Source organism: Toxotes jaculatrix, chromosome 1, assembly GCF_017976425.1.
Source record: "Toxotes jaculatrix isolate fToxJac2 chromosome 1, fToxJac2.pri, whole genome shotgun sequence".
NCBI lineage: Eukaryota > Metazoa > Chordata > Actinopteri > Toxotidae > Toxotes > Toxotes jaculatrix.
This window is the reverse complement of record NC_054394.1, coordinates 5,771,744-5,790,395: the sequence shown is the minus strand read 5'-3', so window position 1 is coordinate 5,790,395 and position 18,652 is coordinate 5,771,744. Positions and strand designations below refer to the sequence as shown.

At 40.4% G+C, this 18,652-nt stretch overlaps 1 protein-coding gene across 3 annotated transcripts in view; it reads left to right on the top strand.

Annotated features, from left to right (window-relative positions):
• The window catches only part of phkb (phosphorylase kinase, beta), a 96,145-nt gene that overhangs the window by 60,944 nt on the left and 16,549 nt on the right, over positions 1 to 18,652 (top strand). For all 3 annotated transcript variants that reach the window (XM_041063938.1, XM_041063768.1, XM_041063848.1), the window contains 4 exons: positions 7,989 to 8,044; positions 9,534 to 9,627; positions 17,485 to 17,568; positions 18,400 to 18,504. In XM_041063938.1, the coding sequence (XP_040919872.1) occupies positions 7,989 to 8,044; positions 9,534 to 9,627; positions 17,485 to 17,568; positions 18,400 to 18,504 (339 nt within the window). The remainder of the gene's footprint in view (positions 1 to 7,988; positions 8,045 to 9,533; positions 9,628 to 17,484; positions 17,569 to 18,399; positions 18,505 to 18,652) is intronic.

The following is an 18,652-nucleotide window of genomic DNA, read 5'->3' as shown; positions in this document are numbered from 1 at the left end:
ATACAAAGCAAATAAAACACAGCTCTCTGACTCCATCCCTCTCCTCTGCAAATCACACACATTGTAAAAACTATTTAAAACTGGTTAGGTGGGAATTTGCCCACTGCAGGGTGTCTGAGATACCAGATGAGTGACAAGTTGAATAGAAACATAAGCAAATAATAAAGAATGTACATTAACATGCATCAGTATAATTACATAATTCCTCAGGCCAAAACATATCTATCTACATATTTTTCCAAATGGGAGGGATTCAGCTGTCAGTGTTACCTCTAACATCATGTACTGAAAGTGTATGTTGCAACTTAGGAGTTACATTAATTTCCATGTAATGAAGGCTGAGGTAGACTTGGCACAGATGACACGGCAACATAATGTCCATTAGCACAAACTGAGAGTTTGATAAACCAATCACACAACAGGGAAGTAGAACAGTAAAATCTCTGTTTTCAGCAGTTGTGCTCCGTCCTCTTCTGCTGCCTGAGCACAAGTGAGGAACGAGAGGGACCAGTTGTCTGACTCTATCCTGATTGGTCAGGTGTTGCGAGAGAGAGAGAGAGAGAGAGAGAGTGTGTATGTTCTGGTCTCTTCTACACACACACTCCCACCCACTCACACACAAGCATCCACCTTTGTAATCAGTGTCTCTCTTTGTTGGAAAGTAAATTTGACTGACAATGAATAATTTTTCCAAGCAGTTACTGACTCCTTCGCATTTGGAAACCTAGTATTTGAGTGACAGCTCGCTTGGTGAGGTGGGAGGGTGCTAGAAATTAAAGAGCTGGAGACTTCAGGACTTTAACACTTATTGTAATGGAGAAGTTTATGTGCAGTGGAAAAAACAGCTGGCATTAGCAGAATCCATTCACACAGTGTCCAAAAAGTAAACCATCTAATGCTAAGTGGACTCTTAACTGCTGGACTCCAAACTTAAACCTGCCACACATCTGATAACCCACTAAAGCTAAATAAACTTTGGTCTGACCTAAACCTGAACTACACTAACAGTCTCCTACTACTATTAACCATTGAATCGCTCTGATATTACACAGTTAAACAGACAATAAAAAGTTTGAAATCCACTCTGATATCTGTATGATCAGAATGAATCTACAGCCAGCAGAGGTTCAGCTTAACTTAGTACAAAGACTGGAGACAAGGGGAAACAGCTCTTTATCATGACATGATCATGACTTTATCAGGAGATAAAAATCCACCCACCAACAGTTCTAAAGAATAACAATTAATATGCTATATCTTGTTTGATTAATCTGTAGAAAAAAATAGAAAAGAACAAAGTGGACTACTTCTTGGTCAAGTGCAGTGACTTTTCATGATGAAGACCAGACTTCAGAAAGTCACTGAGCCCAACCAAGAACATTTTATTTACCATTGGAAAGAGCCACGCTAGCTCTTTCCACCTCCTTACACTCTGTATGATTAGCTAAGGCAACTGTCTTCTGTCTTCTGGCTTTAACTGCAGAGTAAGTCACTGTGATATATAGTATGAGCAGGAGGTCAATCTAGGGAGGAAGATCTACTTAATTTCCAGAGTAAATGACATTACATTTGTGAACCCTGTAAGGCACCAGAGCAGGTACTAAGAGAAGTAAAAACCAGGGAACTTATCCTCTTCATTGAAGATCAGCACACTCCCACCCCTTAACTACTAATATCAAACAGGCCTCACTCTTGCAGAGTGTGGTTAAAGTGGGAGAGTCTGGGATGATGACAATGTAAAAAGGTAGAAAGGTGAAACAATGTTAAAGGATGAGGCTTTGGCAAAACAGATGACTCTTCACAGTATTTAATTCATTGTTGTTGCTGTTGTTTTTCCTTTTTTTATAATGGTGAAAGATAAAACAACAGCAGCATTATCATCTAAGAATAAACATTTCTTAAATTGGCTCAGACCAGTCTTACTCAGCATAGGGCTGTGACTGTGGGACTGCTGAGCTGTTGTTTTCTAGATGTAGACAAATGTCCTTTTTGCTGCTGCAGCCTTCTCTGTTGGCTGCAGAAAGATTTTCTTAAACACCTCTGGCACAAACTTCTGTAATTCCTATTTGTGAGTTAAGCGCCGTAGTGTGTGACTTTTGTTTTGAGATTGATTGTTGATTAAGTCCCTTTATACATAAAATCATTTGATAGGTGCTTATGGTAAAATGGTTTAAAAATAAGCGTGCCTTGGTTAAGACAGACCAAACTCTGCAGGATGCTCCATATGGAACCAGAAGGAAGGAGTGAACTTTTTGTAATTCTGCGTTGCCGACTTTCTGTTGTTTTCATTTCCATATTTAAAGTTCTTGGCCAGACTTCAGTGTGTGTAATTATCATCCAGCCACTCTGCTCTCACCACCTGCCAGTTCCTGCTACAACCACATCCTTCACTGAAGGCTTAAACCGTGTCTGTCTTTTCAAGCACTACTCCTGCAAGACTTCTCAAGTTAATATTAAATACTTCATTGCGTTGTCTTAGCTTTGTTCTGCTTAATTCATGAATAAATGAATCTTCTTTCCATATCAATTCAGTGGAAAAACTGGAAGGCCAAACTCAGTGGTATTCAAATGATTTAATTAAGGACCGGTTCTGGTTGGTGGCAAGATGCCTGCACTGGTGATATGATCAGTTTCTACCTCACCCTTAGACCTCAGGCTAACAGAGCATGAGTTCTGCTTGGTGGCATCTCTTATGTCTCTGCTTGCCTTTGCCCTCTCTCAATGTTTAGGCATTAGATGTTCTGACCTGGTGAACTGGATTTCCCTGAGGCACATAAATATTTCATATGATGTGTTGTGTATTTGCAAAAATGGCTCAGTATTAAAAGAAGATCACTTAAAATCGGCAGCTGAAACAAATGGTATGGTGACCCAGGGATTATCTACAGGTCCATAACAAGGCTTTACAAAGAATTCAAAACCTGAGCATTTTAAACTTGTTAAATTCAGTGATTGATATGCATAGGCCTGCATTAACAGATTTTCTTGCCCAGTTGGGCAGTGGAATCAATCTGTAAACAAAAGCCTATTATCACCTTTTAAGTTGATATGGCAAATTTGTCAGCAAAATATTGTATTTACACATTCAGCAGGAACAGAACAAACTTAGAATTCAGGGGATTCACGTTGTGTCCAGTCCATGAACCTAAATGTGATCTTCACTCTCCTTTTAGCTCTGTTTTTGGTGTTTTGGTTTCTTTTATTGAACAGAAAGATATGACAATGGTATCAATCGTCTCTTCTCACTTTCGGCAAGGAAGCAAATGTATTTCCCAAAATATTTAATTATTACTTTACTTTGAAAATATTGGTTTGAATTTGTGATGTGATGTGGTGTAGCCTACACTGAATTTGATTTAGAAGTTAAAGATTCCTTGTAAGATAGGGCAAATCATGCAAAAATACCATGTTCCTATGAGAAAGGCACCAGTAGTGATGTTGTTTTACAGTCTACATCTAAGGTTTCTCCTTAGCCATGTTACAGTATCACATGTCTCAGATCAATATTACTCTGTCAACAGCTGTATCCCCTCTGTTTGCCCACCAGCGAAGCTCCCTCTTGTATACATACTGTACTCTGTTAGATACCATCAGTCTGTGATGTTGAGTGCTGCCGAGGTGATGCAATTCATTTTTGTGGCTTAACTCAAACTCCCTGAGCCAAACTTGTCTTCTTCTACTGCAGTCAGCGTTTTCCAGTAGAATTCCCCAGAAGAAGCAAACTGAACTTGCAGCGTGCAGGTTTAACGTGTGTCGTTTTTCCAGGCAAGAAGAATGTTATTCACATACATGTCCGCTCTAAGATCAGTGAAAGACTGGGTTAAAATGGCATGTCTGTTTTCATCCAGTCGGCCTCACTAAACACATTTGGACATCATTCCTCTAAGCAATCCATTTCCTTTTGTGCTTTGTATTATAATGCTTAGTTAAAGTTTCAGAATTTTAATTATCTGTGTTCAATTGCAGCTTATTGGTTCTACCAGTCTTTTTTCTTTTCATTAATTAATCTAAAATCCAATTCCCGGGAGTGCTACAAAGGTCTTTAAAGAGTCAGATTTGGCCTGAGCTGTGCTGACATCAGACCAGCGGCCGCAGCATTGGGTGCATCCAGGGTCCAATATGATTTGTTAACTACCTTTTAGCAGTCTATTGCAGAGTCCCCGTGGAGAAACAACAAATCTTTTCTTTTCCACTCCCTTCTCAGGCTTGACACCATTTCGGTCACACTACATTGATGTTTTTGGGGTTCTACTGAAAGGGTTGTTTAAAGAAACATTTGAAGACTCATCTCATTTTCCTCCCTGTGGTTTGCACAGTTGTCTGTCGCCAAGGTTCAATTGTGGTGTGGGGAGGAAAGAGGGAGAGGGAGTACACTTCTCCCTTGTCTCCATTATGCATTTCCATATCTTCTCCTTTGCCAAATGAGTCCTTTGTCTGCTCAGAGACCAGCGTTAATGAGAGAGTTGCATTGCAGCATTTTAGGAGCCATTGCTCCCCTATTCATCAGGAAAGATTTGTGCTCAGCCATTTGTTTTTTTTCCTACTCAGCCACCCGCTTTCTCCCTCTACTCTCTGATTGATAATAACAAGGTTGTTGGCTACAACCAGCTAAGATCGACCAAACAAAATGGCTCCCAGCTTTCTGTGTGCGTGTGTGTGTGTGTGTGTGTGTGTGTTTGTGTGAGCATATCTGTGCAAGCTGGTATCAGTGCTCATGTGCCTTTATGTGCTAGACCTTATGTGTCCCCCTGTTCTGTGTGTATATGCATGTATCAGTATATGTGTCTGTCTGTGTGTGTGTGTGTGTCATGACCACAATGAGATGAAAGGCCGCTGCTCCTGTGAGTCACAAGCTGCTGCCTGCTTCCTAAATGGCCCTGAATAGACCATCACTCAGTGCAATGAAGATGATCGTTTCTGCTTACAATTCACTTACACACACAGACACACACACACATATATATAATTACATTTATATATGTATAAATGGGACTTCTACAAATAAAGAACAAGAAGATGAAAGGCACTGAAGGACATATACACTGACATTTCCATGTGCATAAATATAACAATTCAACTCGTGGACAAAAAAAAACAAGAGCGAAAGGAAAAAATGCACATCTGCTAACACATAAACCTATCATGAATAAAAGTTACAGGAAAAAGACACATAAATGTGAATCTTAGCAAGGCATAAGACAAAGAAATACTGTCACACAAACTTAAATCAGACTTGTAAAGACAGGACAAATTGACTGACAGATGCATACACTCATATTTCAAATTTACAGGCATATAAATATAACAGGGGAACAAACAAAGAGAAATAGATAAAAAAAACACACACAAATAAAAGTGTCTTCCTTCTCTGAAGATGACAGCGATTGGGTACAGATATTCTCCGTATTCTGTCTTCCTGTTCTGAAAAAACATTGATGCCGTCCCAGCTTTTGTAAGTGGAAGCTTCAAAATTCAACTTGTCTCTCTCAACATTTTTACTTCATTTGCATGTGATTTATTCTGCGTTCGGGTGTTCCACTACAAGACAAACAACTCTGATGTCTCTTGTCTGTGTGTTTTCCCTGATTGTCCACAAGCCCAAAAGGTCTGCGAGTCAGTTGCAGCAGAGGAAACCTCCTATGAAATGTCTGTTGCCCCCCCATTTTTTTCTCTACTCTCTCACTGTCTTTCATGTTGTCTCTCACCCTGCATTCACACTGCAGGCAACACGAGTGATGTATTTCTCTATTCTGGCCAGTTACTGTCTGTATGTTGTTACAGAGCTATGAAGTGTCTATGAAAGCAATGAAAAGCCATGTTTTTATTGCTTCAGTCTTGTCTTCCCTGATGTTATCTCATTTTTAGCAGACAGAGATTTGGCTAGAAAGCATTGAGCATTAGCATGTAGAACACAAATTAATGTTTGTATTTTCTCTTTATTTTGCCCTTTTATAGTCGCCATTGTGCAGTTTTATTGCTACATATCTTGTGGTTATTGTCCAGCCACTTTGTTACAATGTTAAGAAAGCAATAATACTGTACATGAGAGGGTGCCCTAATATGCGAGGACAATAAATGTAGTAAAGATGAAGAATGCTACAATGTGAAGCCTGCTGTTTTCATTGTGCATTGATTTGGTCTAGTGGTTTATGTTTCAGGCTGATATTGGTCTGTATTTTTTTCTTGTTGTCAACTAATTCCATAAAAAGACCAAAACCTAAAAAGCATCCGCCTGTTTATCTCTACTGAAGATGAAAATCTTTAAAAACAGGTCACAAATAAATGGTTTCATTTGTGAACATGTCTAAATCATTTCCTAAAACAGCTGGTTGCTGTAGCCTTTAGCAAACTTTACTCAAGTAGGAGCAAAGAGTGTGTTTGTTGGGCTGACTATTTTCAGCTGCAGATTAATACGCATTTGATATGCTGGTGAATATTTACAGCAGCAGGACAGTGTGCCTGGGATTGACTCAAAATAAACTACAGTGCAAGTGTTCATGGTAATGAGGGATCATGTCACCCAGTGCAGCAGCGTAGCTTGCTGAGTTTTGGAAAGCAAATCAAGTCTGTGGCACAAATGATGCTATATCAAGCTTTGGCTGCACATACTTGTTAGTAGGATCAGTTCATTCTTGCGTTTGACCTTTACGTGGGATTTGTTTACAGTAAGAAAAGAACAGAATAACCAGTCTTATACTAAACTGTTATTTGCTGATATTCGCTGTAACAAGTGACCCGAAGGTGGAAATTTGTGGTGTACTGTTTTAATGATTTCAACAGAGACCTGCCAGCCAGTCAGATATTAGAGAGGTGGAAAACTTGAATAGTTAGGATCAACTCCTACAAGGAGGACATGGAAAAAATTACATTAAAAATGTGATATTTCTCTAGCTCTTCTCTCTACTTTGACATTTAATATAATTTATATTCCACATTTGATAAAATTTCAAATTATTGCATTGTGTGGGCACCAAAGTGGAGGAGACATCAGTGTAACAGCCTCATGTTTCTCTCCATCTCTGCTCTTCATTTCCTGTTACACATCACCCATCCTTCATAATGCCCATGTCCTTCCAAGTCCCAGCATTGCCGCATCTTTGATCAACCTTTGTTGGTGTCCATTGGCTCCTTGAGGGTTGCGGGGGGTTGGAGTCAATCTTAGCTGTCATTGGCTGAGAGGCGGGGTACACCCTGGACAGGTTGCCAGTCTATCTCAGGGCTGACACTTAGAGGCAAACAACCATTCAAGATCACATTCACACATACGGGGCAACTTAGAGTCGTCAGTTATCATATGGCCGGAAACCAGAGTGCCTGGTGGAAACCAATGCAAGCACGAGTCCACACACAGAGATCGTGGTCAGGCAGAAGGAAGGTTTTCATCCAGGACCTTCTTGCTGTGAGACGACAGCGCTAACCACTGCACCACTGTGCCATCTTATTCAGCGTTTTACTTTCATTTAATTTGTTTGAGAGTGGAGGTAGCACTAATACAGGCTATTGTCATTTTATCAGGGAATGAGCTGAATTTTGATTTTCTCTCTATCTCTCTCTCACACACACTCACACACAGAAATTAGTTAATTTCCATTAAATTTGAATCAATTCAGTTTTCCAGTTTCCTTTGTGGTGTGGATGTTTGATGAAAGCCTGGAAATAAATAAATAAAATAGACAAGAATGCAGAAAAATAACTACTACATAATAGAGGAGCTGTAAAAAAAATAATGAAACCAAACTAAGTGAGGAGCGCAGACTGGATTGAGAAATAACAGAACAAGTACTTGGATCTGATTGTTGATAACACATCTGTAGAGATTCAACAGGTTTGCATTAGTTTCAGTGTAAATTTACAACATTGCCAAAGGAGGAATGTCTTCATTAAAGAAAATACACAAACCGACATAATAAAACCCCTGATGCAACATATGCAACATGTAGCATGGATGCAGTTCACATGTTAATCTCTCTGTTCTCTCTCTTTCACAGGGTCCCATAGAGAACGATGTTGTGATTCATGTGGCCCTGATAGCAGAGAGCCAGAGGTAATGTGTGTTTATGTACGTGTGTGTGTGTGTGTATGTGTATGTGTGTGTGTGTCTCTCTTCATGTGTTGCAGGCCATAGAGTGAGGTTATTTTCCGCTCCTCTCCCCTATTCAGCTCTCTCACTGCTGTAATTGTGGGGAGCTCATAAAGCTGGAGCTCAGTCTGACCTCTGCCATCATCTGTCACTCTTCTTATTGTGCGTGTGGGTTCATGTGAGTATGTGTGTGAACGTACGCCTGGATACGTGTGTAAAAGTGTGGGTGTGTGCGTGTTAAAACAGGATCAAATGACTCTGTGAAGCTTGTTAACCTGTCGCTTCAGTTACTGCTGCTGGCAAGTCCCCATCAGGACCAATGCATCGTCTAACTCTCTGTAGCACACTTATGCTCCACTATAAACTGTGCTTCAATAACAGCTGCAGTTAGCAATGTGAAAAGCTGTTCTTTTCATTGTCCTGAATCACTAGAATCATTTGTTAAAAAGATTCATTCGAAAGGGCCAGCAGTGCTGTTGCTTTGACAAACACGTCAAATTCCATTTCATAATTCTCAATATTTCAAAAATTTCCTCAATGAATGTCGGAGATGAGCCCAGGTTTTTAGTGAGTTCAGGTCTTTTTAACTGATCTTTATAACAGTGAACAAATCACTGAACGTGCACCGTTTCCCCGTGGTGAAAGGATCTGAGACAGTCTCAGGAGCCGCTGACTATCACTGAGCCTTTTTCAGTTTTTGCCGTGTTTTGCTCTGCTATTCATCCTGTGTTCTGCCATTCATAAATTCGTTGCCATGCATATGTTCTGCTGATGTTTATTTAGTTGTCATATCTACTGAATTCACAGCTTTTAATTCTATGGGTTCTTGTTCCTATATGCTACTCATGACGTGTGTTGTACTGTGAGTCTGCTGCTGTTGTGGTAAAGTAATTTCCCTCTGGGATCAATAAAGCACCGACCTAGACTTGACCACACCTCATTCCTCCTGCAAACAAAATGACTTGAGTCACTCAGTGAGTGTATACCTGCACATTCTCTCACAGCAGCTGACTGAGAGCTTAGCTGAACTGAGAGATGAATGGATCGTTTCAGGAAGTGATTCAGTTCAGTTCGTTCTCCCAAAAGATTTGAGTTTTTTGAAGGAATCGTTTGCGAACAATACAACACGCTGGTGTTAATGTTCTGTTGACACAGATGAAGCTTCAACAGCAAAAATTAACGAAGTTTCAGATTTACAAAAGGTAAATCAGTATAAATAGATTTAAAGCTTCTGTAGACTTGCAACAGTAGATTTACAACAGTAGTTGGAGAAAATTAATAATCTTTCTTTCCCCAGAGATGTAAAATAAACAAAATAATAAATAGAGAGATTAAATAAATATTTTTTTGTGTGTGATTTAGGACTGGTGTGAGGGGGTTTCCAGCTACAACTACATGTAATGTGTCTAACATTGTCAATGTATTTTTTTCTTGCCTGTGTGTGCATGTGCAGACTGCAGGTGTTTCTGAACACCTATGGCATTCAGACCCAGACGCCCCAACAGGTGGAGCCAATCCAGATCTGGCCTCAGAAAGAACTGGTCAAGGTAACAAGAGCACACATTGATACTGTTGCACCGCTTAGCTCTGTGTTCTTGAATGGCACATGTGCTGTGTACAATGATATGGTTCATAGTAATTTTGGAAACAATGGGCCTTGACTTCAGAAACAATGAGACAGAATTAGGCTTTTCAGCTGTTGATTTTGTGAAAAAGATTCTTTCTTGCCTGATATTCTCATTGAAAAGTGTGTAGGATCACAAACTCATAAGTTGAGAACAAAAGGCAAAAATCCTGCACAAACACTCTCTATTTACAAGTGACAGTGTGTGGGAGTTTTGCCTTTTGTTCTCAGATTTTACTAGCTATAACAACTAGTTAGCTATCTAACATTAACTCCACCTGCAGCTGACAGCTTAATGCCTGCTGCATTGGTTCATGTCACTAGCTTAGTTGTTACTGTTTTCCATGTGGAAAATGGAAATAAAGGAGCAACAATGTTCTTGTATTGTAGGGTAGAGCTGGTTTGTCTCAGTGTTACAGTAATCCAATCATAATGCTCTTTGATATTAAACCATAGAATAATACCAGCCTATTGATACTATTGATGCCACGCTCCAGGCAAACGTGATGAGTTACTTTAATAAACAACACAAAGGCTAGATTCATACTTTGTTGTTATCTTTTTCAGAATGAACAGAATGATTCAGCAGAAAAGTAAAATGATGAGTGTGACAAAGTCACCTCAGGTAAACAGATCCAGTGCTGGTGTCACATCAGCTCTCATATCATGGATGTGTCAGTCCTAACCAGTCAGACATGCTGATGTTAGCTGATTAAATTAGAGCAGACAAGCACACAGTTTAATCCACTCGTTACACTTTTGCTGTTGCGTTCTTGGTTTTTGGAAGGTTAAAAAGTCTCCATCCTCCAAACTCTTCATATCTGTAATACTCCTCTTACTACAGCCCTGTGCGCAAGGCCTCAGCATGTGGAGAAATCCAAAGCTTGACAGACCTGCTTTGCCTAGTTACAGTTGTTAGGCTATGACTGAACGATCGCTGTTCGAGGGAGGGATTTTGCCACTGTTCAATTGAAACCTCACTGATTGCAGAAATTTTGCAGTGCACGATTAGCTGCAGTGCCTTGCTGCTTGGTTTAACAGCGGATCTTTAACTTTAAAAAGGTGATTCCCAGTCATTGCTGTTTTATCGTGAATGATTGGAAGGAAATTTGAGGGAAGGAAACTGTGACAGACTTATCGATGGCGCCCCACCACCACTGCCACAACTGCACACATCAATCTTACAGTCAGCCAGATTACATTTCAGCGGTTAGCTATCAATATCCCAGCAGAACTTGGCTCAGTCAGTCCATTTGCTTGTCAATCCAAGATTTCCTGCTCTGAAGACTTTCCTCTTGATTGTCCCATCAATCACAGCAAGTCTGCGGATTGGTTGAAGTGATTGATTAGTTGAACAGTGATTGTTCATGTTGATTGATCAGCATAATGGTGCAGCCGTCACCGTTTCACTCTGGCAAATTGGAGATGCATGGACCTGAGCAGTTTTTAAATTTGTTCTCAGAAGAGCATGTTAGATGGACCTGTAAAAGCTGAAAATATCTCAGATGCTGAGCTGTGATATTCATAAAGGTTAATTTGGAATCATTTCCATCGACACCTTAACAACTGTTTCACTCCTGCATTTGAACACTTGAAGGTCAAAACAGGTAGATCAGTTGCAGAGGAGCTTCTGAAGAGAATATAAAAGAGCTGTAAGCTGCAGTTGGATGAAATCCTGGTAAATTTAAAAGCACTTAAGAATTCAGAATTAAATCTTTGAAAAATATATTGTGGTTTTTGAAAAAGCCTATTAGGCGTCAGCATTATGGTAGTGCCTGTATAATATGAGCAAAAAATAAAATAAACTAAGCTTTTATTCAAACCTCTTTGTTATTGTTCACCCATTTCCAAACCAGCCTGTCTACATTGTGTTTAACAAACTATTTTTGTTGTTAAGTGACAGTCATGCTGCTCTCGCAAGTCAGATGTTAAAGTTTTGGAACAGGTCAATTGAAAATGAAAATTTAAATTCTCTGTCCAGCACCTATGATATATAAAATCCCTGTTGTCCTTTTCATTATAAATCAACATTCTCAACAAAAGAGCTGGCATTCAGTACCACTTCACCAAATCTGCTAATCTGCTCATCAAAGTTAAATCCTTTCAAATCCCTTATCTAATCTATTCAGCTTTAACTTAACCAACAAAAACCATCAATCATAAGTAACTTAACATTTAAGCACTGAAACACAAAAATTCTTATTCAAACACTCAGTTCAGTCTGATAGCTCTGATAGTTCAAAGATATATTTAATATTTACTTTTTAGTTGAATGACTATGTTTTGTGCATCATACGTGCTGTGCTCATAAAAAAGTAGAAAGTGTACTCGTGTACACCTTCTCATTCATGCCATTATCAGCAAATTATTATCAGCCAATCCACCAACCATGGCTAAGCAGTTCACTTTGTAAAAGGCATGAAATGGGAAAGATGACATCTCAGTGACTTTGACCGTGGCATGAGTTTTTCTGTACCTGCTGATCTCCCCTGAATTGTGCAAAAAAAAAAACATCCATATTAACAGTACAGATACTCTGTTGGTAACAGTCTGTTGTAACTTTGTGAGTAACAAGTCCAGCAGTAGCTGCTACTTCCACCCCGTCCACTCGGCTTCTTTCATCTGAAGCAGATTACACCATCTGTACTGTCATATCTGTGACACCAACCACTACCCTGCTTCCAACTTCTGTTTCACTCCCATCACATCCGTCACTCAAACCCTCGTCTCTTCTCTAGATACTTTCCCTCATCTGCATGTGTACTGTTTGAAGTCTGCTATCTCCCTGTCTTCTGTCGGTCCCGTCATATCCGTCACTCAAACCCTGGTCTGCTCCCTAGCCTCTGTTCCTCATCTGTCACGTCTGTTATGTGGCATCTATTTTCCACATCATGTCCTATAAACAAACAATTTCTCCTATCATGTCATCTCTCTGGGCTCTCTTCTCTCCTCCAGGCCCCCTCTACCCTCTGTCTCTCTCCTGCTTTATCCGTCACATCCGTTTCTCTAACCCTATTGTACCCTCTAGGCCTACATCCTGCCCCGCCCCCATTACGTCCGTTATACCAAACAACTCTCCCCTCCAGGTCTATCATCTGCCTTTGAACTGTCATACCTGTTACTTTCTCCTCCTTTCCCCTCTGCCTCTTTCTGCTGTGTGGCGCTCTGCCTCTCAGATGGATGTGCAATTGTGAGTCAGAGCGAGCACTGTGTTGAATATTAAATCCAAAGCCCAGACAGCCTTTCTTCCTCGACAGAATCTGTTTATCTCGGAGTCACCACCGTCTCCAGTGCTGCAGGCTGCATTTGCTCACCTCACCTCGTCCCTCGCAGCCATTTGATTGTGTTGACAACAGCTGCCTGACGATGGGAGAGTGGCAATTACATTTTGCAATGTGTTATTCCCACCAGTATCCCCTTGCAAATCGCTGCTTTGCCCCAAAATAGCCTCCCTTTTAGCTGTTTCTTTCCCTTTTTCAGGTCTGATTGTCAGTGTGGATGTCATTGTTGATGACATTCTGTTTTGTTGAGACATTTTCTTCACATGTTGCAGTTACAAGCAACACCTGGAGCCTCAACAGACTTTAAAGGGAAGTACAGTTATGATTGCTCCTGGGTCTTATTCTAATATTTTTTGTCAATTATGACTTTTGGCCATAATAACATTTTGCTCACCACCTCTGGTGCAGAGATTAAGAAAATGCATGGAATGTCAAACGGGGAAACACAGGGCTGCTACAGCTTTAAATTGAATAGAAATAATCTCAAACACTTTTCACAGAATGTAAAAACAGAAACCTGTCCCACAGAAATGCTGGAAACTTTGTTTTAATACAAAAATTCCTCTCCATGTTACTGTCCCTTCAAGGCAGTGTTATCCATGGGAATTTTATAAATTAGAAGTTGTAACTTAGAAGAAGATATCCACTTGATTTGACTGCAGAAGCCTCGTATTAGCTTCACCTGAAGTTTAGAAGGTATTTTTACACAGGCGGAGGAAGACTGTGGATTTTGACCCCAATCCCTTACATGTGAGTCCCTCTAGGAAGGGACTGCTTCACAGGAAGCACAATTACAGCAACAGAGAACTCTTTCAAGGTACATATGAGGATGTGAGAATTGTTTTGAGACAAACGTGAAAAAATAAAACTCTCTCCTTTAAAAACATTTTCTGGGGCATCCCAGTTGTAGAAAACAAGTTTAATCCCCAAATTCAAAAGGCATATACAGTAACATTTTGAGTTGTTCGGCAAGCTGCTGAACCCCTACCTGCATGCTTACTATAAGTCCCCCTGGATGACAGCATCAGCTGTAAAAGCAAATCTGTCACACACATTTTGTGACACCGACAGTTACATCTACACCATTTGGGGCGCCAACCCAGCAATGATAAAATGTGCAGGAACATGCTCTTGTCTGAGCTCCTATCAAACCACGGAATGTCTCTGTGGTGAATTAAAAGTTTTGCAGAGTTTGTCAGTGGTAGTGGTTGTACATGCTCGCACTTTGTGGCCACTGCAGAAGTGTAAAATGCACCTTTTAAATATGGCATTTTATTATATCTCCCACCTGTCAGGCTTGCTGTCTGTGCTGCGGTCAGTGGGAATGTGAGGGAATGAAAGGATGCTTTGATAGGCTGCCTGTGTGTTGTCGTTCCTCATTGGTATTCTGCACACAGGAAGTGTTGGGTGCAGAGGTTCTTCCAACCTCCCTTGCTTTTCTGCTCCAGGTCTCATCCTCGCCTGTTAGGGCAGTGATTTGCAATCCTGCTTAATCCTCAATTAGCATTTCTCTCTCTCTTTCTCTCTCTCTTTTTTTTAAATAAACACTGTACTTTTTCCTCTTTCAGTGTAATTTCTTTTAATTGGTCCAAGCCTTGCCGTCTCCTGTTGTATTCAGTACAAGCTTTTCAGAACAGCAAGTGCACAGGAGTAGCAGAGCACCACCTTTTGGCTGAGATCATGTATTGCAGTCAGTGTGAGAGGTAGAATGCGGCACAGAGGGCTTGATAGGCAGATTTCCTGCAGTGACACTTGAGTGTGTGGGTGCACTGATGCTGTTTCATGATAGGACGCATTCGGAGGTGTTTAAATTTAGAATTTATAGGCTGTCGCAAGGGGAGTAAGTACTGTGGTTTCACTCTCAACCAGACACATCAGAAAACATAAGTGTAATACACAGAACACACTTGTTCAGTAAATGAGATGAGCTTGAAGCAAGCAGAGAAATCAGTGTCCATCTTCTCTCCCTTTGCATCTTTGTTTCAGTGTGTTTTGACAGGAGGCGACACAGCGCTAAGAATCTTTTATCTGATGCACCAAAGAAATGCTCTGGAATCTGATAGGCTGGAGCTTTTTCTTTCTTCCATCTCTAAGTGTATTTCAGAGATGTCTGAGGGAAAAGGCCATGACCTTTTCCTCCTTTTTTTGTCTTGACGAACTTTGATTTAGTAACGCCAATAAATCAACTCTAATTACTGCAGCATCTGCAAAATAAACAGTCAAGGATTCCTTATATATACCTCTTGCTCTTTATATATCTGTGTAATTGTGCAAGGGCATTACTAATGCCACAATTGCTTCAAAGCACTTCAAGTACAAGATTGTTGTTGATTGGAGCTTGGGTTAAGGTTTGAGCTGAATCAGCCTTAAAAAATCTAGATTGAACCTGTGGGTGAATTGTACTTTTTTCCATCTGACACCACAGGATTTCATTCCACCAATTAAGTGTGAAATTTCACCTCAGCTACCCTGAGCCCATCTTCTTCAGGAAAAAAAAAAATTATTAATGTCAAGTTCTCTCTTAGCCTCTTTGCGCTGGACATCCTACACTGCTGATGTTAACATTTTTTTTAGCTCATAAACTTACTTTATACTTGAGATTTGACTTGACTCAGTGTTCTCACCTTCAGACTGTGGGGTCAGGCTGAGTCTGGAGACATGACTTCAAACTTGATTAAAGCTCCTCTGCTTCTGCTGTAGAGCCGGAGGGGATGGAATTACAGTGTGCGAACAGATTATACATTGATCAGGTAGAAACCACGTATTCCAGGGCTCAAAATAAAGGACCTCATGCCACTTCCACTCTATATCAGTCCTACTTGTGAAAGTAGGATCGGTGCATTTGAATAGAAGGTGTGTCTCTACGCAAAAATATCAATCAATCAAATCAAAGCAGCAGAGGCTGTGATATACTGATCTTTGCTCTACCAAATAGGTTAAGCTCCGAAAACAGTACATCCTGTATTTCCCATAATGCATCCAGCAGTGCCTCTCCTTTAGACCCTCCCACCCAGGCCTTTCAAACTCCATGTCCTTACTTTGTAATGCCTCGTGTTATAAAAATGTAAACACCAAGCCCAATCTAAGATAACCCTAATGATATCATCATGAGTAAATCTCCTCATGATGATTAAATGGACCTTTATTTGTAAAATTGTGGAAGAAAAATGTGACTAAAAATGACCATAACCAAGATAGACAATCATTTAAGTGTTTGCAAAACCATTTTGCCAAACAGTGACTGTCAGTTTGTCAGATAGTCAGGGATTATCTGTTCTAATATAAGCAGCAAATGCACCTCATATCTACAGTAGAAACCAAGCAATACTTCCAAAGTGAAGGAGCATATCATTAGATTGGTACATTATTTAGTGCAACATGAATTACCACAAAAATCCTCTGCATGGATGCCAAAATGCTGGTAAATCAGTTTAGAGTGACAATAGCAATTCTGCCCTGCTTTTTATATTCCATTTTAAACTCAGCTGAACTCATTACCTGAGATTACCTGAGCGTTGCATTTGCAAAACTCATGGATTGGTCCACATCCTCAGGAAGGAGAAGAAACATATATTTTTAAAGTCTGGACAATAAAACATAAATCTAATATCTTTGTTGCTTTTCCAGGTGTTTTTCTGTAGTAAGCATGTATGTAGTCATTATGTGCACATTTAAGATCCTTTTACAGGTTCTCCTTTGAAAATAAGTCAGCTAGAAACATAAAGTCAGCTGGAGACACAGTTTTGAAGCCAGCTCACTGAGTTAATAATATAAATCTATAGCTGATTAAATCTCGTTGCGACAGTCAGCGTCTCAGCTGATGAAATCGACATTTGTCAGGAGAACTGAGAGAAATTGAAGGCCCATTGTACAAAAAATGCTATGGATTTATTTGTTTTTAAGATGGCGTCTGGTGTTCAGAAGTGTATAATATGCAAAGTGGCTCACACGGGCAGTATCAGACAGCAGGCTGTCGTTTATTTATTATAATGAGGACTCAGCTAGGTTTCTGTGTCTCTTCTTATGGGCCTCTGCATCTCAGTACAACACTGTTATCAGCTCCAGTGCCCATGGGTGTACTTGGTTCCACTAAGCATGCCACTGATGGCAGCACAGGGACCTTTCATTATCGCCACGTCTCATAACATTACACAGAGCTAATATCACAAGGTGGTTCTGCCATATGGAAGTAATTTCAGCTTATGAGTTGCAGCAACAGAAATGTCTCAGTGGGACAGACAGATGATGGACTCACACTTTCATTATGATAAGAAATGGAACTGTGCTGCATGACATTTCGAATCAAATATATTTTTAATCTCAAAGCAGTAATGATGCGATCGCAGGGAAATGTACAGATAAACATTTTAGTTTTCTTTGAAATCAGAAAGCTTAGGTGTGTGAAATGTGAATGTTATGTTTACTGACAAGGTATTGTGCTTGTATCTGAATGTGTGCGTGCGTGCGTGTGTGTGTGCGTGTGCGTGTCTTCATTGTAGGCATATCGTTTCCTTGCCAGCAATAAGAAGCTGGGGTTGAGTGGGCGTCCAGAGAGGCCAGTGGGCTGCATTGGGACCTGCAAGGTATATGAATTTACACACACGCACACCTACACACATGTGCATACTTACATGCACACACGTATGTGCAGTCCATGTTGCCCTGCTGTACAGGTCATGGGTGACTAAACCCACCTCCGGCACATTGATATGCATAAATTTTCCAGAGTCAACTCAACACGGAGAAAGGAAATATTCAGTTTGAAGGATCTGTCTCTTCGTCAGACAGTACGTTACAGTACGCTTCAATGAGTGCTGAATAGATTTAGCTTATTGTCAGGACTAGCTGCGTTTTAATATGCTAAACTGCTGTCAGCCAGTCTGTCTCTGTGTATGTCCATGTGTGTGCAGCTTATGTGGCTGTGTGTGTGTGTGTGTGTGTGTGTGTACTATTATCCCCTGCTGATGTTGTTTGCAGTTTCTTCCAAATGAAGGTCATAGTACGACCAAAGAAGTTGAGCTACAGCAGTTTTCTCAAACAAAGGCATCGCCAAACAAATGAATCATGGCTCCCAACGCATTGTTAAGACAATATTATAATGGAACGTTTATGGGGAAGATGGCAGACTGCCAGAGGACATTATCATCATCAGTGTGTCTGTATGTGTGTGTGTGTGCGTGCGTACATGCCCCTGTGACAATCTGTATGTGTGAAAGGGAGATTTGTACCAGTTGTGTGTATGTACTGTATGTGTGTGTGTGTGTTATCAGCAGTGGTTGTGTAGCTCCTGTGTGCCCCCTCTATCTTAGGATTGATGGCTTGTTTTATACGCTGCCCAGAATAATGTATACGTGGCTACTTGTGAGCCATCTGTCTTCTAATGCAATAATGTGTGTGTGTGTGTGTTCCTCCAGATTTATCGTATCCTGGGCAAGACAGTGGTGTGCTACCCAATAGTGTTTGATCTTAGTGACTTTTACCTGTCCCAGGATGTTATGCTGCTGATTGATGACATTAAGGTAAGTCAGGGGCACACTTTCCATTGCCGTGGCTCCACAGCTCACCACTTTTCATGTGCTCATAGAACATAAATTACTGAGATATATTCATTTTGTCTGGTCTAAAAAAAAATGCGACCTGACATTTGTGTTAAAGGCTGCTTAGGGT